Source organism: Trachemys scripta, chromosome 1, assembly GCF_013100865.1.
Source record: "Trachemys scripta elegans isolate TJP31775 chromosome 1, CAS_Tse_1.0, whole genome shotgun sequence".
NCBI classification, from domain to species: Eukaryota; Metazoa; Chordata; order Testudines; family Emydidae; genus Trachemys; species Trachemys scripta.
Genome location: NC_048298.1, coordinates 165,198,440 through 165,226,119, shown reverse-complemented (window position 1 = coordinate 165,226,119; position 27,680 = coordinate 165,198,440). Strand labels below are relative to the sequence as shown.

General features: G+C 43.9%; 1 protein-coding gene across 1 annotated transcript; it reads right to left on the bottom strand.

The window, feature by feature from the left end:
• Nucleotides 1–393: 393 nt before the first annotated feature.
• GPR89B (G protein-coupled receptor 89B) lies at nt 394–27,396 on the bottom strand. Its single transcript, XM_034792136.1, has 14 exons — nt 27,264–27,396; nt 23,454–23,513; nt 22,373–22,476; nt 21,306–21,412; nt 18,958–19,059; nt 14,996–15,116; nt 14,606–14,686; nt 8,756–8,865; nt 7,815–7,903; nt 6,995–7,087; nt 6,533–6,628; nt 2,507–2,596; nt 1,177–1,242; nt 394–1,070 (listed from the first exon to the last, which is right to left on the bottom strand). Exons 1-14 carry the CDS (start codon nt 27,303–27,305, stop codon nt 864–866), a joined length of 1,368 nt encoding a protein of 455 aa, XP_034648027.1. The 5' UTR covers nt 27,306–27,396; the 3' UTR covers nt 394–863.
• Between the last annotated feature and the right edge of the window lie 284 nt (nt 27,397–27,680).

Here is a 27,680-nt window from a genome sequence, read left to right as displayed (position 1 = left end):
ATGGTTTTCCGGAAGCTGTACGTTTAAGTTGCATGGGTGAAATTTACCTTAGTGACTTGCATTAAGCCAACAAGGGACATGGGCTGATGTAGACTGTATCGGTCAGTGGGGAGCACTGAATTTCTAGTATATAACGTAAACTAGTTATAGCTACTATCTTTGACTTCGCACTAAACTCCAGTGAACAGTAACCCAAGGCATGGATTCTGATTCATTAGGCCCTAAATGGTAACAAAGGACTGATTTCCAGTTCCTAAGGAAGCTAGATACTAATCATGCACATCTCCCATGAATCTCAATCCACTTCCCCCTCTGCCAAACAATGACATTCACACACTTCCTCATCTCCATTAAAGTCCCTGGGACTGACACAAACAATTATGATGCTAGTGGTGAGGTATTACGAAAGCTGATTTAATTTCACAGACTCAGACATTCAGATCCAGAATCAACACCCTCCAACTCTGGATTAAGACTGATTTGTTTTTAAACTGAAATCACGTTTCCTCGGTGTCCTTTACGCAGAATTCTTCTACCCGTGATTTTAAGAGGTCTCTCCTCAGACGATCCTTGGCAGATTTTTCAATACCATAAGACACACCTGTCCCATGGAGTTTCCTATTCCGTGGCTCTCAACTGTCCTCCACTTTTCTCCTGCCTCTGCTGTTTGTTCAGCTCATGGCACCCTCTTCACAGGATGAACTATATAGCTTCTAAGTGCAACTGTGGAAGTCAGAAGGGCCAATTACATCATCAGAGCACAGAAAGAGCTGCCCTCCCTCTGTCCAAATCCTGTCACCCCTAATGAGTTGCAGAAGTCCACCAGAAGGGATTATAGAACAGTGGGCAGAACTGGAATGGATTCAGAGCGCCATGTGCTTCTCTGGGGCCTGTTTATGTGCCAAGTAGAGGAAAAGGATGCTGGAGAGAGCGCTAACCAGGAATATCACATCAAACCAACGGTGATAGAAATTGAACTGCAGCTCCCCCAAGACTTCTGTAATGATAGTGCGATACTCCGGGGGCATACTCATCCGGATTAGGAGCACAGAAGAGACGAAGTACATCCCCTGGAGATAAGATACAGGAAGTGCATCAGTTAACTGCTTCACAGGTGGCTACTTTGCTGAGATGGGACAATATGATAAAAGCTCACTAGCAGGTCTGGATACTCACCATGATCTGTGCCAACAGCAGAACAATAACATTGGAGGACTTGCTGCTGGAGATGGCATAGAAGAACTGTAAAGAGGAAAAAAAAAATACTGAAAATAGGACTCTCATCACCATGCATGTTTGTGCTCCATTCTACAGGAACATGGAAGGAATACATGCGCCAATCATTCCCCTTTAGTCCTAGAAACCAGCACTGAAGGAAAAAGACATGCTTCCTAGATGTGTATGTACACCACACCTTTCAAAGATACAGACCTGAGCCTTGTCCTCAGTAGAGCTACAAGTGTTTTAACATAGGTCCCACTAAACCAGCTACTAACACTGCATGGCCAGCCAGTGTGGAGAATCCAGTTTTAAAAAACAAAACAAAACACAACCCAAAATACATTCTAGCCTAGGTACCCTGTGTCACCCTGTTGTGTGTTGCCAGTTTTCCCCCGTGGTTGTACTAAAGCATTAATCCCCTACCTGCTCCCCAGAAATAGCTAGCAGTTTAAATGAAGCAACCCAAGTCCTCTTAATTGCCATTCAATACCCAATACTAACAGATCCAGGCTTCCACATCACTGTTAAGCCTTGTCTACATTACACTTCGTCTCTTAAAATTTCCCAATCTTACTACCACTGATAGTAAAAACAGTGGAAGGGCTAATATAAACTGCTCACAGGCAGCAACCAGGGATTAATCACTAGATCTGTTCTGAGAAATTAGAAAGCCTGCTGTTAAAACGATGGAAGCCAATTTACACTAGTATGACTACTGTTGGTAGCAATAGGGAGATTTGTTTTTTTGTTTGTTTTTTTTAAAGAGAGGAAGTCTAGGGCAAGGAGAGAGTCTCAGATTATTCTAAGAGTTTTAAAACAGTTATAATACTATTTACAGCCCTAACATTAACACCATTCCTCTGCTTGGACTGGAGGCACTTATAGATTGCGCATTGCATTTAGTGACGGAAATTGCTGAAAGAATTCTCAATAGGACCATACCCCAGATAAGCCAGGAAAAGTTATCCTCCCCTTCTCTAATACAGCCCTAAAAGACTTTTTTCTCCATCCCACTCCCTGCAAGGACTTCTATTCCAGCCTTCCTCATCCCCTATTTGTCTACTAACTGAATAGAAACCACAGGTCCTACATTTGTACTAAAGGTTTATACCAGTGGTTTAAGATTTCCAAAGGGGTCCGCACCTCCATTCAAATTTTTTTAGGGATACACAAATGAAAAAAGATTGAAAACCTCTTGTTTACACTATGTTCTCTTGACTAAATTAGAAATACATGCAAGCTCTCCTGGACTGCTATCACATAAAGGGGCTCTGGCCAGGCGTACCTTTGTGAGTGTGATCAGTAAGCCTCTGATGGAGGTGACGATGATTATTCCAACGAGGATAAAGGAAATGTGCTGAGACCAGAATTTTACCTGCACCAACAAAAACAGGAAATTGTTAAATCCCTGGGGCCAGGCATTTGAAGCATGTGTGTGGATGTGCACTTAACAGGATCTCTGAATTCTCATACTGTGCAGATACTCACTCTAGAGAAATTTACATACAGGTATATATTCTCCTGCAAGGGCACAGAGATGGGTACTTTCATGTGCAAGTGCTTACTCTACACACATGGGAAATGCACAGATCTAGCCTATGTGGACTTCATGGAAGGAACTGAGGGTTCAGATGTGAATATTTATAGAATAAATACGAAAGAACACACATCTATTTGGTACATAAAGGTAACTGCCTTGTAGATACATGTAATATACTAGGCAAGGTCCCTCAGTGTTTCCATCTTTTCACAATAAACATGTGAACCACTGCCCTCTTCTGGGTAGCTGGTATATGGCTACAACAAGCAGAGGAGATTATTATTATAGGAAGGGCTGGTAGCCCCATCTATCATTAAGGCTGCCCAACACATTTCATTATAAGACCCTCTTTTCAATTGGTTATAACTTGGCCAAATTTTAATTATTTGGGCTGAAATTTTTCATGGAAAGTGTCTGCCTCAAAATTCCAAAAAGTTTCAGTCCAAACAATTCAGCCATTTCCAAAAACAAGGCTACGGAAAAGTACATTGTTTTGACCATGTTAAAAAATTCTGGAGATCTTTTCTTTGAAAAGCAGTAAAGCGCCCATACGTTGGAGTAGGGGCTTGAAATTTGGGAGGGATATGCCTTTTGACATCCTTGTGAAAATCCACCCAAATCTGTCCAAGTTACATAAACCTGAGAAAAAATGCAGTTTGCATAGACTTGGTAGAGACCTGCTGGAATGCAGTTATATTCCCTGCAGATTCCATTCAGATTGAAAATGCTCTAGCCTGAGGCTCAGCAGGACTTTCCCTGAAATTGCAGCTCTGAGCTGCTGGGGATTGTGCCAGATCCAGCAGGGTGGATTAAAATCTATCATTTTTCTTTTAATCAGATATTTTTTATTGTTGTTTAAATTACAATACATTTTTCTTTTTAAAAATAAACCCATTCAAAATTAAATCTTGATTTAATATAAAATACATTAAGGCCTAAACTTCCTACAATTTATTTATAAATGTGAAACACATTTTGGTAGGAGAAGCTTATGTATACAAAACATTTAAGGTTGTTTTGTTTAATAAATATAAATATATGCTGTTTTGTGTATTTAAACAACTTCCAGTTACCATCCTAATGCAGTCAGATACAAATAATGAGCAAAAAGTTAATTATCTAGTAAATAATATCTCATTCACTATTTTCTAACACACTAAAAATGTAGAATTAAAAAGAATCTGAAATATTAAGCTATATAATTGCTTTAATAAATGTATATATAGTGTTGTATCTTCCTAGGTAGCAAATAGGTGTATCAAATCTAGTGTAAAGGCTCTATTTAGCTGTAAATCAATGTTTTAATGGTTAGATCAACCCATGAGAATGTACCTTCTTTTAGAAGGTAACTGAAGTACAAATAGAAAAGTTGATTAAAAATCATTGATCAAAATAGAGGCTTTCCACTTAGTGATTTAAATCATTATTTAAATTGCCTTGATTTAAATCAATCCATTCTGAGGTCCAGACACCTAAACTGAGATCAGGGAGCCTGTCTCTGCTGTGCTCTCTATTATTACCCTTCCAGGAAGCCTGAGAGAGGAATGGGGGGGGAGGGAGGGGGGAAGAGAGAGAGGAAAAAAATAGTATGTTATCATTAGGACCCTATCAAATTCACGGCCATGAAAAATGAGTCATGTCTCATCCATGAAATCTGGTCTTTTGTGTACTTTTGCCCTATATTATGCAGATTTCACCAGTGTTTCTCTAACTGTAGGCCCCGACCCGAACGGGAGTTATGGGGGGAGGGAGGAGCAAGGTTATTGTAGGAAGGTTGGGTATTGCCACCCTTATTTCTGTGCTGCCTTCAGAGCTGGGTAGCTAGAGAGCAGAGGCTGCTAGCCAGGCACCTAGCTGTGAAGGCAGCGCCCGATCATGACATCTTTACTTCTGCGCTGCTGCTGGCTCCTGGCCAGCAGCCACCACTCTCCAGTCAGCCAGCTCTGACGGCAGCACCACTGCCAGTAGCAGTGCAGAAGTAAGGGTGGCAATACCGTGATCCCCCACCACAATAACCTTGCAACTCACCCCCCCACAACCCTCTTTTGGGTCAGGATCCCTACAGTTACAACACTGAAATTTCAGATTTAAATATCTGAAATCATAAAATTTATGATTTTAAAATCCTATGACTGTGAAACTGACCAAAACAGACCGTGAATTTGGTAGGCCCCAGTGTTCATGTAACTACAGACTGTACCAGAATGCATACGCACAAGAAAGCTGAATTAAGGCTGCACAAGCAACCTTAATGCTGGCATTTCCTAATTTTTGAGTGCTTGACGTCAAAACCTCACTCATGTCCTTTTAATGTAATTTTGCATGTTTAATTATTTATATAGTGCAGAGGTGGGCAAACTACGGCCCGTGGGACCTTCCTGGCTGGGGAGGCGCAATGCTCTGGGCAGAGGGGCGACGAGCTTCTGGGGCAGCGCAGCTGCAGAGCCCGGCCTGACTCAGTGCTCTGTGCTGCGTGGTGGCAACGGTGCGGCTGTAGCACCGCCAGCAACCGGTGCTCCAGGCAGTGCGGTAAGGGGGCAGGGAGCAGGAGGGGTTGGATAGTGGGCAGGGGAGTTCGGTGGGGGATGAGCAGGGGTGTGGATAGGGGTCAGGGCGGTCAGAGGGTGGGGAACAGAGGGGATTGAATGGGGGCAGAGGTCCCGGGGGGGACAGTCAAGAAGGAGGGGGAATTGGATGGAGTGGCAGGGGGCAGTCAGGGGACAGGGAGAAGGGATGGTTGGATGGGGCAGGGATCCCGGGGGGGAGGGCGGGGGCGGGCAGTCAGGAATGAGTGGGGGTTAGATGGTCTGGCAGGGAGCAGTCGGGGCAGGGGTTCCCGGGGCAGTCAGGGGACGGGGGGGGTTGGATGGCACAGGAGTCCGGGGAGGGGGGCGGGAGGGGAGAGGTGCAGTCATTTCATGTTTCACTTGTAATCATGTGCCACAAACCAACTAGTACACAAGTTGTGCAAGCACACACTTATTACTATTCACATAGAATGCTCATTGTAAAATTGTCTGCCCTTGAATACACTAACACAAACTAAGTTCTGCAAGCCAGACTATTCATCTCTTATTCACAGCTGAGTACGTTGTTCATTCTTATTAACAAATACTAATCTAAGACCTCAGAGATCTATTCACATGAACTGTAAATTCACGCAGTGTACGTGCACACACACTGTTCACTGCACCCCTCCACATACTGACACGTCGTGGACAGCCACTTCCATAGTGCCCTCCATTGAAGTGTTCAACATCCCAAAAGACAGGTATTATTCTAATTTTACAGATTGGAAAACTGAGGCTCATAATGGTTAAGTGACTTCTCCAAGGACATTAGTCAATAGCAGAGCCATAAACAAAAATCCAGCTCAGAGTTCTCTGCTCTAACCATGAATCTCTGCCTGAGGGTTATATACAACCACCTATGGCAATAACTCCATTAAGATGGGGGTGAATGGAATGCTTGCATCTCATGGGACCGTGACATGAAAGCTCAAAGGACCCTTTCCTCCCTCCAGGTCAGGGTGTGCAGCATGGTGAGCTACCAACATGCAATAGGCCTATTGTGTGGATAGTGGACATCCTCCAGCATTAACTTTCACTAGAAACATGGTTAAAATGATGTGCTCCCAGATTGGTGGAGAAATCTAAGCCCCTTCTCAGAGCCCCATTAATCCCCACCAGCTGCTCCCACAACACCAGTTCAGTTAGTAATAGATAAAACAGCAATTACGGATGTGAGTGGGGAGTTTTAAATGTTTCTCACATCAAACTGGATTCCCAGATAATTTACAGTAATCTCAATTCCTCTTGTGACTGGATCAGTCTTCCCAACTCGATCAAATACGATATTGATGGTTGCCTGCAGGAGAGAGACAAGTGCATCAGTTCAAGGGAATGTGGTATACACAGCACAACTGTATCTGTGACACACATACATGTCCTTTGCTCTGTATTTCATCACAGAACAGTCCCATAGAGTTAACTGAGAGTATACAAAATGTATGAAAACACACAATGAAGTAAGAAACAGTTATCCCAAATGGATGCTAATTTCATTCAAAAACTAATTTCCAGGAGCAGGACGTATGAAAGGAAACTGGAAGAATATTCTTAAGGTGCAGGCAAGAATCTGTGTATAAAGTCTTATTACCCGTATGTATCAAACAATCTAAGCAAGGTGTAACCCTCCATGCAAGAGGTTTATGAATATATGACATTCACGTACCATGAAGATTTTCCAGACACAATAGATGGAGAAAAAGTAACCCAGGAAATTAAAGTATTTCCCCTGGAAAGTTTTGGAGTATTCTATTCTCTCCTGAAAGGAAACAAAAACAACAAAAACCACCATACATTTAACATTTTCAGGTTCACATAAAATTCAATTTTTTAAGTTTTAAACAATTACCAGTAAAAAACAGCAATGATTACTTTGTCCTTCTACATCTCTCACCATTCAAGTGTTTACAAACACTTACATTAATGAATGAACCTCAAACCTCATGTGAGAGAGAGCTGTAACAGTAGCTCCTCTTATTAATGGGGAAACTGAGGCACTGACCAGTGACGTGCCAAAGTGTCACAGCTAATAAAGATCTGGAAAGAGAACCTAGCTCTCCAAACTTCTATTCCTGGCTTCCACTAAGCCATGCAACCTCCTGACATTTTAGCACTGACATGTATTAATTTTTATAGAACATAAGAACTCATCATTTCAGTACATTGTGAGGCCAATCTGCAGAAGAAAAGACTAAGAAAGGGCCTTATTAGCAGGGGAACTGAGCACAGGCCCCTTGGTTACGCCCCTCCACTCTCCCAACACAGTTTGGGATTGCTGGCCTTTTCTGAGGCCCGGTACATGTTCCACAGCATATCTGAACTGGGGAAAACAGCTTGCCATCTGACCCCCAGAAATGAGAAACAGACTCTTCCAATATTGTGTCAAAGCTGAGAAACCTGCTTCTGTTTTCGTGGTTGCCAGCTGAATGACTTTAAAATTCTGCTCATCCTCTCCCAGACTATCAATCTGGCTCTTTGCTATGTACCTTAGTTGCATGCAGGTCAGCAGTTTCCAGGAAAAGCTGCCGACTCAGCTCTTCCAACGCATCCACTTCCTGCTGGATAAGGGACAGATCTGGCAAACCAGAAGAGTCAAGGGTAGAATTCTGCAGAAGTTCCTAACATCAGCTAGAAACAAACATACCCTGAGGTTCCTCCTCCATTCCTGGGCTCCCTGCACAGACACAATCTCAGTTTAAACTGCTCCAAAAACCCTCATATGATAGAATCTTCAGAGCACTCCATTGTAACAATGCTGGGCAGCATGGTACCTTTAACAGGATCACATAACTGATCTCTATCACAAGCAGAGGAATGCACACTACCAAATGGAACCAAGTCTCTCCCAAAAACTAGCTGCTTTGTTTTTATAACATCCGCACGCCTTAATCTTCACTAGAACTTCCTCGTGTTACTTGCACTCCATCACCATCTACAGGACTTCTGCTGGGAGTTACAGACTGGTTATCAAATCCTGCGGAGAATTTTCGTCACCATGCATACCCTCCTGCTCCTTCCTGTTGGCCCAGAACCCTACCCATATGGCTCTCAGTAAGGTTCCCTGCCCCTCCCCTGAAGCATTTTGGGAGATCTGAATCTGAATGCTTAGCAAAAACTATTGTCTTTCTGTAACTTCCACTGTTTCACAAGTCCCACCCCACCCCTTCTCACAGGATTCCTTTCTATCTTGTTCTCATCAACACTCTCCCTACACCAACCCTTTCCTGAGCGGATGTCCAATATTTTGTTGTGCTATAGTGTAAGCTCTTTGGGGCATAAAGTGTTTCTTACACTATGCTTTGGGAAGAGCTGCGTGATATATAAATGCTTAACAACACTGGCCTCCCTGTCCTTTTTCCTAATTAAATCCCATTTCTACTCAGCAGGGAACTAGCCTAAAGCCCCAGGGACAGGAAAAGAAGGATACTTTCACTGCCAGAGGCTGATGTGGTAACACTTTTTATCATTCCCCAGAAGCCAGTGGGTTTGTTGTGCACTTCCCCTCTTTGGAACATGGTCCTGTGGGCCATTGCCATTCTGAAAAGAGAAAAGATTCAGTTCTCAGAAAAAGATGCCTTGCACAGCAGACATTGTGAAACTTATTCAGTGCAGAGACACACCCCTACCATTCACCCAATCACCAATCCTGCTCCAAAACATCTTAGTCTGCTCAGGAATGGAATCCAGTCCTAATCAAACAAGCTGCCATGCTGTTGAGGTTTCAGTAATACAGAATGGATTTCACACGAATTAAAAATAAAGATTCAACTGGTGTCTCAGGCATGTGACTTGTCAGCCTCCCATGTCCTCTTCCAGATCATGTGACTCCACAGTCTTCAATCTCAGAGGACAGGAACTGCTAACAGGGGAGTTTGGCAAGGGAGTTTAAAGAGGGAGTGTGAGCAGGGGCTAGAGACACCTAACATTCTGTGCACTTAAAGGTCAAAATACCACTTGATAAAAACAAAGCACCAACAACGAAACAAGCTTTGGGAGTAAAAAAAAGAGAGAATGCAGGCAGAAGTCCAGAAACAGAGTGGGAGCTACCCAGTTTATTGCACCCAATGCAGCATGTACAATTACCAGCCCTATAGGCTGGTGACATATGTATGGATTCAGTGCAAGGAGCTCCTGGCCCTCAGAGACCGTGTACGGACTTTGGAGACCAGGGTGGCTGAACTGGAGGAGCTAAGGGAGACAGAGAGGTACACAGATGAGACTTTCCAGGACACAATAGATGAAGGCCTCAGGGAAGAAGAACATCTAACTGGAGCGGAGGGAAACGATCCCGTAGTTGCGACCCTCCTCCCAGATGATGTTGTGGTATCCTCTCGCACTGAGGATATTTCTCCAGGGGAGGGAACTCCAGTTATTAGGAAGAGACAGGTATTAGTAATGGGGGATTCGATCATTAGAAACATAGATAGCTGGGTTTGTGATGATCAGGAAAACCGCATGGTGACTTGCCTGCCTGGTGTGAAGATTGCAGATCTCTCCAGATATTTAGATAGGCTTATGTGTAGTGCTGGGGAGGAGCCAGTTGTTGTGGTACATGTAGATACCAACGACATGGGGAAGGATAGGAGAGAGGTCCTGGAGGCCAAATTTAGGCTGTTAGGTAAGAAATTGAAGTCCAGGATCTCCATGGTAGCATTCTCTGAAATGCTTCCAGTTCCACGCGCAGGGCCAGTTAGACAGGCAGAACTGCAGCGTCTCAATGCATGAATGAGACGATGGTGTAGGGAGGAGGGGTTTAGATTAGGAACTGGGGAAGCTTTTGGGAGAGAGGGAGCCTATACAGGAAAGATGGGCTCCACCTAAACCAAAATGGAACCAGATTGCTGGCGCTTAAAATTAAAAAGGTCGTAGAACAGTTTTTAAACTAAGGACTGGGGGAAAGCCGACAGATGCAGAGAAGCATGTGGTTTGGACATCCCTTAGGGGAGGATCTATAAATGGAGATTCGCTATGTCCTAATAAGGAGGAGAGGATGGAAAATGATAAAATACAGGGAGGATTTGATGGGAAACAGTCAAATGAAAAAAAGTCCCATTAAATTACGTCATGCAATAGGGACAGCCAAAAAATGACAAGTTTTTAAAATGCTTATATACCAATGCTAGAAGTCTAAATAATAAGATGGGTGAACTGAGTGCCTAGTATTAAATGACATTATTGACATTATAGTATTAAATGACATAATAGGCATCACAGAAACCTGGTGGAATGAGGATAATCAATGGGACACAGTAATACCAGCATACAAAATATATCGGAAGGACAGAACAGGTCGTGCTGGTGGGGAAGTGGCACTATATGTGAAAGAAAGCGTAGAATCAAATGAAGTAAAAATCTTAAATGAACTAAACTGTATGTATCTCTATGGATATAAGTCCATGCTTGAAAAATAAGAATATAGTAGTAGGGCTATATTACAGACCACCTGACGAGGATGGTGTTAGTGACTCTGAAATGCTCAGGGAGATTAGAGAGGCTATAAAATAAAAAACTCAGTAATAATAATAATGGTGAATTTCAAGTATCCCCATATTAACTGGTTACATATCACCTCAGGAAGGGATGCTGAGATAAAGTTTCTTGACACCTTAAATGACTGCTTCTTGGAGCAGCTGGTCCTGGAACCCACAAGAGGAGAGGCAATTCTTGATTTAGTCCTAAATGGAGCACAGGATCAGGTCCAAGAGGTGAATATAGCTGGACCGCTTAGTAATAGTGACCATAATATAATTAAATTTAACATCCCTGTGGCGGGAAAAACTCCACAGCGGCCCAACACTGTAGCATTTAATTTCAGAAAGGGGAACTACACAAAAATGAGGAGGTTAGTGAAACAGAAATTAAAAGGTACAGTGCCAAAAGTAAAATCCCTGCAAACTGCGTGGAAACTTTTTAAAGACACCATAATAGAGGCTCAACTTAAATGTATACCCCAATTTCAAAAAAATAGTAAGAGAACCAAAAAAGAGCCACTGTGGTTAAACAACAACTGCTAAAAGAAGCAATGAGAGGCAAAAGGTATCCTTTAAAAAGTGGAAGATAAATTCTAATGAGGAAAATAGAAAAGAGCATAAACTCTGGCAAATGAAGTGTAAAAATATAATTAAAAAGACGAAAAAAGAATTTGAAGAACAGCTGGCCAAAGACTCCAAAGTAATTGCAAACAATTTTTTAAATACATCAGAAGCAGAAAGCCTGCTAAACAACCAGTGGGGCCACTGGATGATTGAGATGCTAAAGGAGCAGTCAAAGACAATAAGGCCATTGCAGAGAAACTAAATGAATTCTTTGCATCAGTCTTCACTGTTGCGGCTGTGAGGGAGATTCCCAAGCCCGAGTCATTCTTTTTGGGTGACAGATCTGAGGAACTGTCCTAAATTGAGGTGTCATTAGAGGAGATTTTGGAACAAATTGATAAACTAAACAGTAATAAGTCTCCAGAACCTGATGGTATTCACCCAAGAGTTCTGAAGGAACTCAAATGTGAAACTGCAGGACTACTAACTGTCATCTGTAACCTATCATCTAAATCAGCTTCTGTACCAAATGACTGAAGGATAGCTAATGTGATGCCAATTTTTAAAAAGGGCTCCAGAGGTGACCCTGGCAACTACAGGCCGGAAAGCCTCACTTCAGTACTGGGCAAATTGGTTGAAACTATCGTAAAGAACAAAATTGTCAGACACAGAGGAACATAATTTTCTGGGAAATAGTCAACATGGTTTTTGTAAAGGGAAATCATGCCTCACCAATCTACTAGAATTCTTTGAGGGGGTCAATAAGCATGTGGACAAGGGGGATCCAGTGGATATAGTGTATTTAGATTTTCAGAAAGCCTGTGACAAGGTCCCTCACCAAAGGCTCTTAAGCAAAGTAAGCAGTCATGGGCTAAGAGGGAAGGTTCTCTCACGGATTGGTAACTGGTTAAAAGATAAGAAACAAAGGGTAGGAATAAATGGTCAGTTTTCAGAATGGAGAGAAGTAAATAGTGGTGTGCCCCAGGGATCTGTACTGGGGCCAGTCCTATTTAACATATTCATAAACGAGCTGGAAAAAGGGTAAACAGTGAGGTGCAAAATTTGCAGATGATACAAAACTACTCAAAATAGTTAAGTCCCAGGCAGACTGCGAAGAGCTACGAAAGGATTTCACAAAACTGGGTGACTGGGCAACAAAATGGCAGATGAAATGTAATGTTGATAAATGCAAAGTAATGCACATTGGAAAACATAATCCTAACTATACATATACAACGATGGGGTCTAAATTAGCTGTTATCACTCAAGAAAGAGCTCTTGGAATCACTGTGGATCGTTCTCTGAAATCATGCACTCAGTGTGTAGCGGCAGTCAAAAAAGCAAACAGAATGTTGGGAATCATCAAGAAAGGGATAGATAAGACAACAGAAACTATCATAGTGCCTCTATATAAATCCATGGTATACCCACATCTTGAATACTGCGTGCAGACGTGGTCACCCCATCTCAAAAAAAGATATATTGGAATTGGAAAAGGTTCAGAAAAGGGAAACAAAAATTATTAGGGGTATAAAACGGCTTCTGTATGAGGAGAGATTAATAAGACTGGGACTTTTCAACTTGGAAAAGAGGCACCTAAACGGGGATATGATAGAGATCTATAAAATCATGACTGGTGTGGAGAAAGTAAATAAGGAAGTGTTATTTACTACTTCTCATAATACAAGAACAAGGGGCCACCAAATGAAATTAATAGGTAGCAGGTTTAAAACAAACACAAGAAAGTATTTTTTCCATGCAACGCACTGTTAACCTCTGGTACTCCTTGCCAGAGAGTGTTGTGAAGGCCAATACTATAAGAGGGTTCAAAAGGGAGCTAGACAGATTCATGGAAGATAGATCCATCAATGGCTATTAGCCAGGATGGGCAGGAATGGTGTCCCTAGTCTCTGTTTGCCAGAAGCTGGGATTGGGTGACAGGGCATGGATCACTTGATGATAACCTGTCTGTTCATTCCCTTTGGGGCACCTGCCATTGGCCACTGTCAGAGGACAGGATACTGGGCTTGATGGACTTTTGGTCTGACCCAGTATGGCGGTTATTATGTTCTTTCAGTGACCACACAACCCACCAAATGCCTCTCTCCTTTGGAGCACCTCTGTCATCGTACAACTGCCTTCTCCCCAGAGCTGTGAGGACTGGTCTGAATGCAGCAATGCTCTGTGGCAGCAGTTCTCAAACTATGGGTCAGGACCCCATTGTAATGGGGTCACCAGGCCGGGCATTAGACTTCCTGGGAACCCAGGGCAGAAGACCGAATCTCACAACCCAGGGCCGAAGCCAAAGCTCAAGCCCCACTGCCTGGGTTTTGGCTTTGGCCCCCTTGCCTGGGGTGGTGGGGCTCAGGCTTTGGTCTCGGGGTCATGTAGTCATTTTTGTTGTCAGAAGGGGGTCACGGTGCAGTGAAGTTTGAGAACTGCTGCACTCTGGTAGTCATTATGGGGCTGTGACACAAGCTTTCATAAAGCAGAATCACATAAAGCCATTACGGGATGGGACTGTTTGATGCTTTGGACCATCTGTACAAGACTTCAAGAACTGGTTCAAATACAAAAGCAGCTGCTGTATATTGTCCCTCATGCTCCCATTTACACTACAACATAATCTCTATAATCACTGCTGGCTCCCAGCCTCATTACTTCAACATTTCACTGCACTGAAATGCATGAGCCACTTATCCAACCCTAAGCTGAAACCTTTTCATAGCATTGTCAATGCAATCTATGATTCCACTGTGTTTACTGGTCCCCTTTTTTGTATCTGCAGCCAGTAGAGCCACATTTGGCATCAAGCCCTCTTCAAGGTCATTGATAATTATTTTAAGCTAAAGCACCCCTCTCTCCCAACTCAAAATATTGGCCCTTGTGACATCCAGCACAGCACAGAAAAGTTCTCCAATAACAAAGACCCTCTAACTATTTAATTCCTCCCTATCCTAAAAATGTGCAGCTGGAAGGTACCTTGGGAAGTTCAGGGTCTAGGCCTGTAATGGAACAGAACAGATTTTGTTTCAGGCAATGAAATAACTGCTACAATACACCATTCTAACCCCTTCAGGGCACTTGTTTCACCAAAGCAAGGAATCTTATCTGACACAGTTATGCAACTACTTAACAACTCCTGGCAGCCAAAATTTTGGCTATTCCAAGAACACCGTATCCCTGCAATCTGCTAACCCCAACAGTATTAACGTATCTTGACTCTGCTCTGTTCTCCTCACCTTTTCTTCTTGCTGATGATCATGTCTATAGTTTGTAGGAGACGGCGCTCCAGGGCTAGAATATCTGCATCTGTCACATTCCTGTAACATACACACAATACCCCATTAGCCTTGGTACTCCACTCCAAGGAGAATGTGAATAAGGAAAAGCATGTGGGACAAACAAATTGGAACTGAAGAGTCTATGTGAGGACATCATACATCAGTGATGGAAGGGGTCTTGCAGTGTAGATGGGACAGCTAAAATCAGCAGGCTTGGGGGGACAGGAAAGAAAGGCCCAGGACCAAACCTGGACAGTGTCCTAGGGGAATCTGAGAGAGTGCACACATGGGAAGAAGGAAAAAGTCTCAAGGAGTGTACAGAATAAAATTCCAAGAGGCTGTGGTTACCTGAGAAAGTAGGACATGTATGTGTATGGACAGTTAACTGCACCAAATCCAGAAAGCAGAGCCATGAGTGTCACCCCAATCACACCCACTCGGCTAATGAGCTGCTCTATGGACAGGATTCCTGAAAAAGAGAAGACAATGTAAATAAGGGGTTGCTTTTACTGTACTTATTTACACTTTGGTGTCCTCATAAAAGACTACAGTACTCATTCAATTACTTAGCCAAACTAATTGCCTTCAGAATCCAGGTACCAGAGGTGATTCAAAGTATATACAGGCAGGTGGTGGGGAGAGGAGGAAGAGAATGCTCTCCCAGGGAAGTATGTGAAACTCTCAGGTTTAAAAACAGGACAGGAAACCAAGGCTAAACAGAGTCTGTAGGAGACTGGGAATGGGCTGCACATTACCCTTCCGTTCTAAATCACTAGCCCAGAAGTGACCAATTTTTGTCATATGATGGCTGCTTGGTGGTCTTAGTTTACTTTCTGGCAGACATCTGTCCATGTCACAAAGCCCACTCCTACAACTAGCATGTATGGCACCAAGGGTATCATTTTCAGCGAAGAGACCAAGAATTGACCAGACTACAGAGATCAAAACTGGCCCCTCTCTCGTAGAAGTGATCCCTCCACATCAGATCTGACACGTGCTTATAGGGCATGGGGTTAGGGTAGAGAGAAACTGCTGCTGATGCTGGCTGAGCTATATCCATCTGGTGGATACAGAGACTACCAGAGGTGCTATCTGTAACAAATATGGCAATTTCCTGCAATATTCCTGAAAGACTTATGGCATTACATTTAAGTATTATTGTGAAACAGGATTGTATGTAACATCTTCATGGGGAAGATATTACAACTCCAAGCCTTACCTTTGGGGTCCACTGTTTTACATGAATGGTTTAAGTATGATTGTGTTCTACTCCATGAGGCAGGGCTGCCTCAGCTCCTTGTACACTGCGTGGTAATTGGGCAAATTCTCTCAGGTTCAAACACCTCCAGAGAGGTACCACCACCTAGAGAGGCTCACATATACTGTTCCAGACTGGATTCTCCAGAGACCAACAGATTAAAAAAAGGACTTTGGGATAAATAGCCTGAGTTTAAATTGACTCAGGGTCTTCCTTCTGATCCAGCAAATGGACAGGACCTGCTGTCTAAGGGGGACACCAGTCTTCCTGGCAGGGGTAGGAAGGTCTTTAGCCTACTGAGGCCCCATAAGACTCATAGGTGAGCGCTGGTAAGCTTTTAATACGTATATAGGAGCTTTTATTGTTTTTATATATTTTCTCTGTTATGAGAATACACACGAGTGCTTAGAAAGTGCTGCGTGGTAACTTACAACTGCTGGCAATTACATTGTTCATAGCATTTGAAGAGAGAGCAAAGAGCAGACTCTGGCCTGGTTAGGCAGTCTGACTTGCAGGGGAACTCAGTGTAGGCAAGGAACAGTGCAGCCTGGAAAACCCTGGTCAGGAGAGAGAGACACAAATGGGTCACCAAGAGAGGTGACTGCTGAGGAGCCCGTAATGGGTGCCCTCAAGGGACCATGGAGGGGGAATATGGGTGCAGTTGCCATGAATTGTGACACTGTCAATCTGGCATTTTTTATTAGCGCTAAAGTCACACTAAAACATTGCAATAAAACGCAGACTAAGGCTCTGCATTGCAACCAAGGCAGTTAAAATACTAAGATTCATTTGTCCTTCCCAACTTTCTATTGCCAGCTACAACCACACACCAGATTTTCATAGAAATCTGGTATCATGGACTAGTAAACACCACTCACCTTTGGGGAACGAGATACAAAGCAGCAGCCATACACTGCACATTTGGAGCTTATATGATTGTGAAGCTGAGGTGGCTGAGAGCCAGGCCACATTTCATGCTTCAGGGAAGGGGAATAAATGATGAAAACAATAGCAAAGGGCCTTAACAAAAGGGGCTTGACCACAGAGTCATATGCAGCCACATGCAGATTTACACCAGTTAGAGAGCAACAATACATTGGCCTTTTGCCCCGAATGCTGTTATATACAGGAGCAGGTAAAATATAGATGCTTTTAAAAATGACGTGTTCAACTGCTTAAAGCAAGATATCCCAAGCTTTTCCTAGCATTCTTCCTTTTGTGATCAGAGAGGTGACATACAAAGTGTTCATTTTATAAAGTCAGAATAGGGGCCAACAAAAGTTTTAGTGGAAAACTAATTAAAGTAAATACTAATCACAGTGGTGATGCAACAGAGGACGCTCTTCTCTTATAGTCTCTCTGTGCCAATGCCTGCATATGGTACTAAGGGGCACCATGTGGCTATAAGTGTTGTCTTTAAGAGCAGATGTAAAAAAAATGAGATTCTTGAAATTTCTAGTGGTCAATGATTCCATGACACTTTTACACATAGATTAAGAGGGTTAACTCCAGTGCCCTGGCCAAATTCCAGTTGGGTGGTTACATTCTGCCAAACCAAGCTCTTCCTGCAGCTTTAAATGGATACACCAGGAATCAGCAACCTTTGGCATGCGGGCCGCCAGGGAAAGCCCCTGGCGGGCCGGGCTGGTTTGTTTACCTGCCGCGTCCGCAGGTTCGGCAGATTGCAGCTCCCACTGGCAGCGGTTCGCCGTCCCAGGCCAATGGGGGCTGCGGGAAGCAGTGGCGGCCGAGGGATATGCTGGCCACGACTTCCCGCAGTCCCCATTGGCCTGGAGTGGCGAACCGCGGCCAGTGGGAGCTGCGATCGGCCGAACCTGCGGACACGGCAGGTAAACAAACCAGCTCGGCCCGCCAAGGGGCTTACCCTGACAGGTCGCGTGCCCCGATCCCTGGGATACACACTACTTTCCTGCAGTTCCTTAAACTGCTATGCAATGTTGCTCTACACTATTGAATAGATACTGTATTCAATCCCAGAGAAAGGTGGATTTCAGTGGGACGTGAAGCAATCAGGCATTCTCTCTCAGGGTACGTCTACACTACCCGCCGGATCGGTGGGTAGTGATCCATCTATCGGGGATCAATTTATCGCGTGTAGTGGGCGCTATAAATCAATCCCTGATCGCTCTCCCGTCGACTGCTGAACTCCAGCTCGGCGAGAGGCAGAAGCAAAGTCGACGGGGGAGCCGCGGCTGTCGATCCCACGCCGTGAGGACGCGAAGTAAGTAATTCTAAGTCGATCTAAGATACGTCAACTTCAGCTACGCTATTCTCGTAGCTGAAGTTGAGTATCTTAGATCTATCCCTCCCCCCACAGTGTAGACCAGGCCTAAGAGAGAAAAAATGTTTTAGAATCACAGGTGAAATCTTTCAGCTATTATAGGGTCAGGCCAGCCTGTTAATTTCTCCTTTCTTCTTGGTTTCTTTCAATGCTGGGGCTCATCAAATGAGGGAGAATTCATCCATTAAGCATTTAAGGCCGGATTCTGCAACCACCTCTGTGAACAGAATCCTCACTCATTTCAAAAGGAGCTGGAGAACAACATGGTAACAAAAATCAGGACTCGAGAATTCAATACTGACTATTCAATAATGGGTGTTGATTTTTCTAAGTTCTCTTCTTCCATGGACTTGCTTTAGCACCCGCAAGAAAAGAAAGAGTAAACATGGTGGTCAACATTTAGGTCTTACATTTTGGGGACTCTGCCCCCAGCAAAATGCAAGCAATGTTAAGTTCCTCTGGATTCCAGATTCACCCAGGACATCCTGACCTGATATATTTCCGCTGTTTTCTGGAGGGAAAACAATACAAATAAATTAGGTAGTCCAGTTGTTTGGACCTGTGTTGTGGTGACATTAAAGGTTCATGGGGGTTTCCTGACTTTCAGAGCTTATTCTCAGGAGTAAGCAACCAGCTATGGAATGTACTTCAGTTCACAGAGTTGCCAAGAGCCAGACAGTGAAATGCTGAAGCACTATCTATGCGGAGGAGAAGGAGGAGAAAGCAAGAAACATACATATGAAAACTCACCATGTTTTGGGCTGAGGATAGGAAATGGATCTCCCAGTTTCCAGAAGAAATACATGAATGTCAACCAAACAACACAGGCAAAGAGCAGCCTTTGTCTATGCACTGAGAAAAGGGGAGAGAAAACAGGCATTGTTAGGAAGTTCCTGTGTCTAGGTTTCATGAAAGGCTGCAGAATCACTACATTGGTCTCAAGATTGTGTTGCGTAGAGATGATTAAAACTGGAGCAATCTAGCACTGCTACTGTGCTAGCAGTATCTAGTACTGTAACTCTTATGAAACTGGCCAACTCTAAATGGCTCAATCACCTGACAGGCATAGTCAAGAGCAGGGAGTAATGCAATGAATCCTCTTTTTGGAGCTCTGGGACAGCCAGCTCCTCAAGGAGGTATAAACGATCCTGAAGCTCACACACACTGGGACGACATATGCTGCCACATCTCTTAAGGAGATGCATTATGCATGATCAGCTGTTCTAACTTGGGCAGGGGTAGGGTAGAGCCCTGACTCCACTTCTGTTGATACTTCTTTCCCCCATTAGCAGGGCTAGGGCCTGTAGCATGCTGCAAGGCAGTGGTTCTCAACCTATTTACCACTGTGGGCTGCATATGCAGCTCTCTATATCTAAGTAGGCCACAGCCACACAATATATAAACTACTCGTATGGCCCTAAGGATGTCAAATAGGTCACAGCTGTGTGCTGATTGGGCTGCAAGCAGCCCACAGGCTGAGAACCTCTGCTGTAAGGGAACAGTTCCTGCACTTGGAAGAGTCTGTGGACTGCATCTTGCCCTTCTGCTGTACAGGGGAGAGGGTGAGGGGTCCCTAGTGTTGGAGGACCCTAGCCCTACATGTGAATGCACACAGAAGATTGGGTTAGAACGTGTTATAACTGACACGATCGGTGGGTGCTCATATGTGACCCAGGCTTTACGATTTGTAACTATACGCTTTTCCTGACCTCTGATCACAAAAAATGCTTGTTAATTAAAAATATTTTTAAACAAACAAATTTTCCAAAAGAAATTAAGCAATCTTGTGATTAAAGGCCAATGGGAGGGAATGTTTAAATCCATCAATGAAGAATGCAGCTGGGGAACCCAAAACACCGTCAGAATTAACAATGCCTCTGGAAAATATTACAAGGAATACAAGGATTAATGAGCAGATCAAAGTTCTGAGTTTAAAAACACCTGCAGGAGAAATGGAAGACACTGGAGGCTAAGTAGTAAGAACACACAGCGGGAAAGAGGTAATGGAAACACTAAAGTCAATTGGGTTGCGCAGGCTGCAAGTCAGCACAGAATACTGTCCATTGTCTAAGAACTGAACAGCTTCTAGGATTCTGGGGTGGGGAGGAGAGAGAGTCATTAGCCACTAGAAGGTGTGACCTGGTCAACACCCACTACACGTCCTCTGCCAGGAACCTCATCTTCATCCCAATCAGTGCACGCACCCACCCTCCACTCTAAGTTGTAACAGAGAGATGCTGAACATCAGCAGCTAAGGCTGGGGAAGGACTAGCATATAGGAGAATAAGCAGCAGCAGACAGGTATGTCAGCCAATGAGGAGCTTGAGTCCTCATCTTAGGAAGGTTGGGGAGAAGAGTGAGGACTAATTTAACTAGGCTTCCATGTGTCATTTGACTTCCCCCCAAAACAAGACAGTCAACACAAGGGCTCTAAGGACCAACTGACCTGCAAATAGTAAAGCAACAAATTCCAATAATGTTACCAACAGGCACCAATCACCTCCAAGAACTGAGAAAGGGAAGAAAACATGAAGAAAAATATCATCTGCAGGTATCATGCAGAATGTCTTCCAACCTGCTTAGTGGGGGCTCTGAGCCCAGAGAGGTATTGGGACTAGAATTTGGTGCTTTATATTTACCGATCAGCTTCAATATAAACAAAGACTGAAAATCAAGCAAATGCAAGAAAGAGGAAGATGGGGGCGGAGGGGGAACAAAGCTAAAAGAAAGAAAAGTGAAGAGGCAGAAACATGGCTGAAAGGAAGAACCGAAATAGCAGTTGATGTTGAGCAAGAAGAAATAAATAATAATCAGCTCTTATGTAGTGAGACAATTTACTGAATACCGATATTTTTAATGATCCCCCTTGTTTAAAGTATTAAGGGCCAATGGTTGATTTAATTACTTCCAGAGTGAACAGTCTGTCACACTGGAAGTCCTGAGAACTTTCAGAGACAGGTAAAGAGGAGCTACCCAGTCACAACTGCCAGAGTAGGGAGAAAAATGAGACATCTTTCAAAGAGAAAGGGGCCTGTCACCCGTTGTGAGGCATAATTCTCAAACCTAGCAATCTCACTGCTGTAAATCTGTATACTCACATAGTCTAATATTGCTCACAATGAAGTAGCCAATATAAAAAGGCACCATGAAGACTAGGACGAGCAAAATCACACACAGGTTCAGTTTCCAATGAAAATACCGGGAACTGAAAAGGAATCAAAAGATTGGTCAGGGCCTGATCATAATGCAAAGATTTCCTCTTAAAGCTGAACACATCTCACCCCTCCCCTTCAGTCTAAGTTGCACTAGATAACACCCGCCTAAAAGCAGCACACTGGGACACCCCAAAATGGATCTTACTCTAGAGCTCACAAATGTTCGTAAAAAAGCAATTGGCATACCAGAACACAGCAATGGGCTATCTAATCAAGATTTCCTTTTATCCATTTTAAATGTGTTGCGTTTTAATTTCCTTGAGTGCACTCTTATTCTTGTATCATGGGAAAAGGTAAGTCGGAGCACCCAGCCGGCAGTTTCTATATTCCTCTGTTCAATATCCTCTTTTTCTATTCCTTTCTGAAGTAAGCCTAATACTTTGAACGCTCTTTTTATACGGAATCCCTTAGTGCATGTCTTCAGTCATTTTAGATTAGACGAGCAATACTGATTATAAGGTGCGAACGTATCATCGATTTATAGTTTCTGTTGTATTATTCTTACTCTTCAATTAACATAGTATCTTATTTGCTGTTTTCACCACAGTCAAGCACTGAGCGAATACTCTCTGTAGCTCTTTATAATTACAGAGTACTTCACAAACATTATCTGAATTAATCCTCACAACACCCCTGAGGGAAATAGTAAACAGAATCCTTATTTTATAGATGGAGAAACTGAGGCAGGGAGATAAGTGACTTGCCCTAAGGACCCTGAGCAAGTCGGTAGCAGAGACTGGATGAGACTCAGCAGCTCCTGGCTTCCAGCCTCATGCTCAATCATATGAATGACCCTGCTGCTTAGATGTCTTCACTGAGCTATTCATAACGTTGCCTACAGCTTTTCCTTGATATGGGGACAATTAACTCAGAAATAGTACTAGAGTAGCTAGAGAATAAAACGAAGGCCAGGCCTTTATCTAGGAAAGTGTGGTAGCCCCCATACCTACCTGCTATTTAGCACCCCCAGGATCTCAAAGATGATGAGCTCAAACATGGTGCAGGAGAAGGCGAAGGTCACAGAGAAGACCACCTGCACCACATACTGTCGCACCTGTGATGGAGCAAACACGAGACAGGAGTCACTTCCATCCTCACACGGTATTGGCCAGCTACATATCAGACAGGGGAAATTAACCATGAGGTGCCTCAGCACAGAACAGGGTCTACACTTGAGGTGCCCGGACCTTGCCAAAACAGGAGGATAAACTGGCAGTTTGCAAGGAGCCAGAGGATTACATCCAGTTTGTACAACATTGAGCTGATTGTAGCTGCCTTTGTACTTAAGACAGAGATGCTGTACGTAGAAAGACTACATGCTCCAGCATACAATGCATCAGGCCACATGAATCAAAATGGTGCATCACTTGCTGGGCCCTGTACTCTCAGCTGGCCCAAACTCTGAATTATAGACATGGGAAGCCATGGATCGTATTGCAATACTCTGTGGGACTACATTTGGCCTGCACTTTGGCCATTCGTAGCCTACACAATACTCTCTCTCATATCCCTCCTATTTTGCTACACTGTCACAATTCTATTCCCCAATGGCTTCTTCCTAACAATCCAGTCACACTGTCCTTTTTTAACAGCTTTCCAAAATTTAAATTCAAGGGACACTATCAACTTAAAAATGTCTGTGTGAGAAAATTTTTTACCTATGACTGTTATGAGGAACACTCACGGTGAGTATAACCAAAAGTGATGAGGAATATATATAAATATATATTTCCTACATTTTCAATTTGTTTATATTTAACAGCACTGTGTATGATAACTTTCACTGTTTCCCCAGTATTGTCCATTTCCCCTGTTATCTAGGTGGGTTTTTCAAATAGCAACAGAGGAGGAAAAACGTTCTTTTTTAAGAACAGGAAAATGTAACTGTAAAATCACAAAAATACAGCTAAAAGGAGGTACTAGTACCCCAAGCTGTTTTTTTACTGATTTTATTAAATGAACTAGATTTCAGTGTGACAGCTTCACTGTAAGATGTAGAGTCACAGTTTGAATGAAACAGCTCCTTCTCACCTCATAGTCTTTGAATAGCTTGCGCATGAAGAACAGCCATCCAAATCCAAAGAAGAGCACCTGTAAAAGAGAGGCCAATCCAAAGACATTGGTTAGGAAGAAACTTGCAAAATGTAAAGTCGAAAGCTTCTGGGCAACATCAGGCAAAGCACTACAGCGCCTGGTCACATAGTTCCTATGTATCCAATAACCAGAGAGGTCCAAAACGGCTGTTAGCGTGGAGAGAGAGATTTTTAAGTGAGATGAAATGTAACTGAGACAGAGTACCACTGCCTTACTAAAGACCCAGTAATACACAACTTTTCAATGAAAGGAGGCAGAGGAAGTGGGAAAGAGTCAAAACAAGCATCTAGGCTTCTAGGTATGAACAGATATTACAGAATTCATCTCTTTCACTAGACTAATGAAGACCTAGAATGCATTTTATTTTTACATAGCGGCTTTAACACACTCTCACAATGCTTTAGAACAGTGGTTCTCAAACTTTTGTATTGGTGACCCCTTTCACATAGCAAGCCTGTGAGTGTGACCCCCCCCCCTTATAAATTAAAAACACATTTTATATATTTAACACCATTATAAATGCTGGAGGCAAAGTGTGGTTTGGGCTGGAGGCTGACATTTCGCAACCTCCCCATGTAATAACCTTGCGACCCCCTGACGGGTCCTGACCCCCAGTTTGAGAACCCCTGCTTTAGAAAGACTGGTTTAAGTGAAAGAAAAAAAGTTTAAGATGGCAAGCAGCTTAGAGGGAGGGGAAGGGAGTTACAAATAAGGCAGAATACATGAAAGCAAGAGCCTCATCTGTAAAAAGTTACAGGGAGAAGACAGATCAAGCCCAATAATGCTTTTCACTTATACCTGTATAGTGCTTGTCATCAGAGATTCTCAAAGCAAAACACTTTACAAACTTGTATTAGCTAAGCCTCACAACACCCTTTCTGGAGGTACAATAAATACCATATCCATTTTGGGGATGGATAAACTGAGCCACACAGAGGTTAGGTGACTTGGTCAAAAGTGAACTAGTCAGTTGCAGAACTAAGAATAGAACTCTGGAGCCCTGACTGCCAATGCCTTGCTCTAGCCACAGGATCACACCTGTCTCCCAGATAGCACAAAGGCATCAGTCTAAAAAACAGGTGGATAAAAGTTAAGAGAAGATGAACAGAAAGAATATGGATTCTTTTTTTAAATTTATTTTAAAGGGGTATTTTTGATGTCAGAGATAGGATCAGAAAGGCAGAACAGATGGCAGTGATACAGTGTCACTTCCTAGAGCCGGGGTAGTCTGTTTTTTGCCAACGTCCCAATTTCTGGGTCAAGGTATAGTCAAGGTTCAGACAGACACCAGAGAAAATAATAAAAATAAAATAACAGCAATAATGATAATAGATAAGTAAATAAAAAGATTTTGGGGTCCTTTCAAAAGTGTCTGGAAGTCCAGATTTGACCCGCGGTCCGCCTATTGAGTACCCCATCCCTAGAGCATATTAAAAATTTGATAGCATTATGGCCCCCTGACATGCAGAGAGCAGGGATTAAGGAGGAACAAAGACGTAAACAGTACCAAGCAGTAAATGAGCAACGTGAGGACAAATTCTGACTATGCTCCTGAAATAGAAGAATGACATTTACAGACAAAGATCTGGAAAGTATAAGCCAAGGAAGACCAAACATTTTTGCCTTGGCACCAAAATTATGAAACCAAAAGTATGAACTAAGGCAGGTGATTGAGAGCAGTCAGAGAAATCAGGACAAAAAGGACTTTAGTCTTTGAAGTGACTGATAGAAAAAGGTAAGACTTATTACCATCAAGCAGAAGGTTTGGGGAATGAGTTAAGGAAGTCTTATAGGTTTTATCTACATAAAGTGATTCCAAGGCAGAAGCTAGCAAGTAGCGGCTACAAAGGGAGCAGAGAAATACAAACTAGAAGATGATCAACACAAAAATTTTTAGCTAAAAATATCAAGATTAGGGCTCCTTTGTTCCTGGCACTATACAAACACTCAGGAAGACACAATCTTAAGAGTTTAGTGTCTAATTAAGACACCACAAGTGATTGTGCCAATAATAAAGGAGTCAGAAGAGAAGAAGAATAGTAATAAATTGGCACAATTACATAGGCTAATTTAAGTACTCACCTTGATGTTTCTGAAGATGATGCAAAGCCTCCACCAGAAATGAAAGAGAAGCAATTTAAGAAGGTAAGAAATCAAATCAGAAAGTGAGTGAAAGGGAGACTTGCTTAAGGAGAACAGAGTGATCAACCAGTCCAAAAGCCACACTGAAATCAAGCAGGATAAGAAGAAAATGTTGTGTCAACAGAGACAATGCACAAGCCATTACTATGCAGAAGACAGCCGCAGCACTATGAAATGATCAAAAACCAGACTGAAAGCAGTCAGGGAAGTTGTACCAAGAGAGGTAACCATAGAGGAAAGGACACTATTTTTTAAGAACCTGGATAACGGGGGGGAGGGAAGAGAAAGAAGATAGGACAAGTAACTAGCAAGTGAGGTAGGTTCAAGTAAGTGGGTTGTACCCCCCCTGCAGATAACATTGTTTTGGCTCTAACAGGGCAATGTTATTTCAGTTAAAACGGATTAAGGACAGGATGGCAAGAGACACTGGAAGTTAATAAGGCTCCAAGTGAGATAGCTATGTCTACAGTAGAGACTAAATGAAAGATGACTGATGGAAACTGGAGGAAATGAAAGAGATGGAGATGGTCCTGGGTTGCAGGTGGATCAAGGGAGAACGATATGTCTGAGCTCCAACAATTGTCGAAAAATACTTTCTAGAAAAAGATTAAAATCTTTCAAACTTGGAAAGCAAAATTGTAGCAGATTCCTCAAAACTGTAAGCAGGAAGGAGAGGCCATGATTAACCAGCCCTCTGGACAATGATAGAACCAAGACAGACAGTTCAAAGGACAGCAGGCTGAACTTTTCCATGGGTTCCCATACATGGAAAATTTGGATTTGTGCAAATTATGCTGGGTTATAGGAATTCAATTCTCAATAGCCTGTCACCCCATCTTGCTTGGAATCACAATCCGGAGATTAGTTTACTGAGCTGAATATTGTTTTAGTAATTAAAAGATCCTGATTGATGTTGAGATTTTTATAGTCTTATTCTGATGTGGACTATACATCACAGCAGCAGGTTCTCAACAAGGGCCATCAATAGGTCCAGGGAAGGTTACAACCACCTTCTCTCGTGGTTACAAGGGGGAAAGTCCTGATTGTTTTTTCCTGCTGAAGCATAGAGGCATGGCACTGAAAGGGTTGGGAACCACAAGCACGAGCAAAAGGGGAGAGAGCCGTAGTCTAAGCTAGCAGTGAAGCTGCACTCCCACTGGGCCACTGTATAAATGGGGAGCTCCTTCGCCCCACAGCCCTGGGGATCGCAGTGAGCCAGGAATAGTCACCTCGAGGCACGAGAGCGGATTCTGCTGGCTTGTGAGACGCAGCGCAGCGCGTGCCCGGTGACAGGGCAGGATTTGGGGAGTGTGGAGAGAAATTTGGGGGCCCCCCTCCCGTTTCACTTTCTTCACACAGATGTGACAGAGCTTTGGGGGGGGGCAGCGCTGGGGGCCCGGGACCATCCCCCCCCCTTTGGTGAGCGCTGGGGGGGAGGGGGAGGAACCGCGGCACACGAAGGGCGGGGGGGATGGCGCGGGGCCCAGCGATGGGGGGCGGGGAGGGCCTCGGCGTCCCAGTCAAACAGCCGCCGGGTCCGGGTCAGCGCCCGCCCCGCTCCGCTGCGGCACCGCCTGCCCGCGCGGGGCCCAGCCCGGGCGGTACCTGGGAGGTGACCATGATGCCGGAGTCGATCAGGAAGCTCATGGCGGCAGCGGGGGGAGGGGTCGGTACCCGGACCCGCCACCGGCCGCTCCGGCTCCCAGCCTGCGCGCGCCGCGCTCTCGGCCCGGCTCCGCGCCCCCACCCCCGACGGCGCCTGCGCGAGTGCGCGGGGCGGGGCCAGCGGGACGTGTGAGCTCCGCGGCGAGGGGCGGGGCCATGCCGCAGGGGGCGAGGCCGGGATTTCGATTAGAGGGCGGAGCCAGGCAAAAAGAGCCGTGCCTGAGAGTTCTGCTTGGGGCTGGGCCAATGAACGGGGGGCGGGGCGGGAACTGTGCGGAGGGGCAGGGCCTTGGAGCTGAGGCATCCTAGCAAATGTTTTGTCCAGTGCCTGTTATTTGTCTCATTTTCACTAGCACC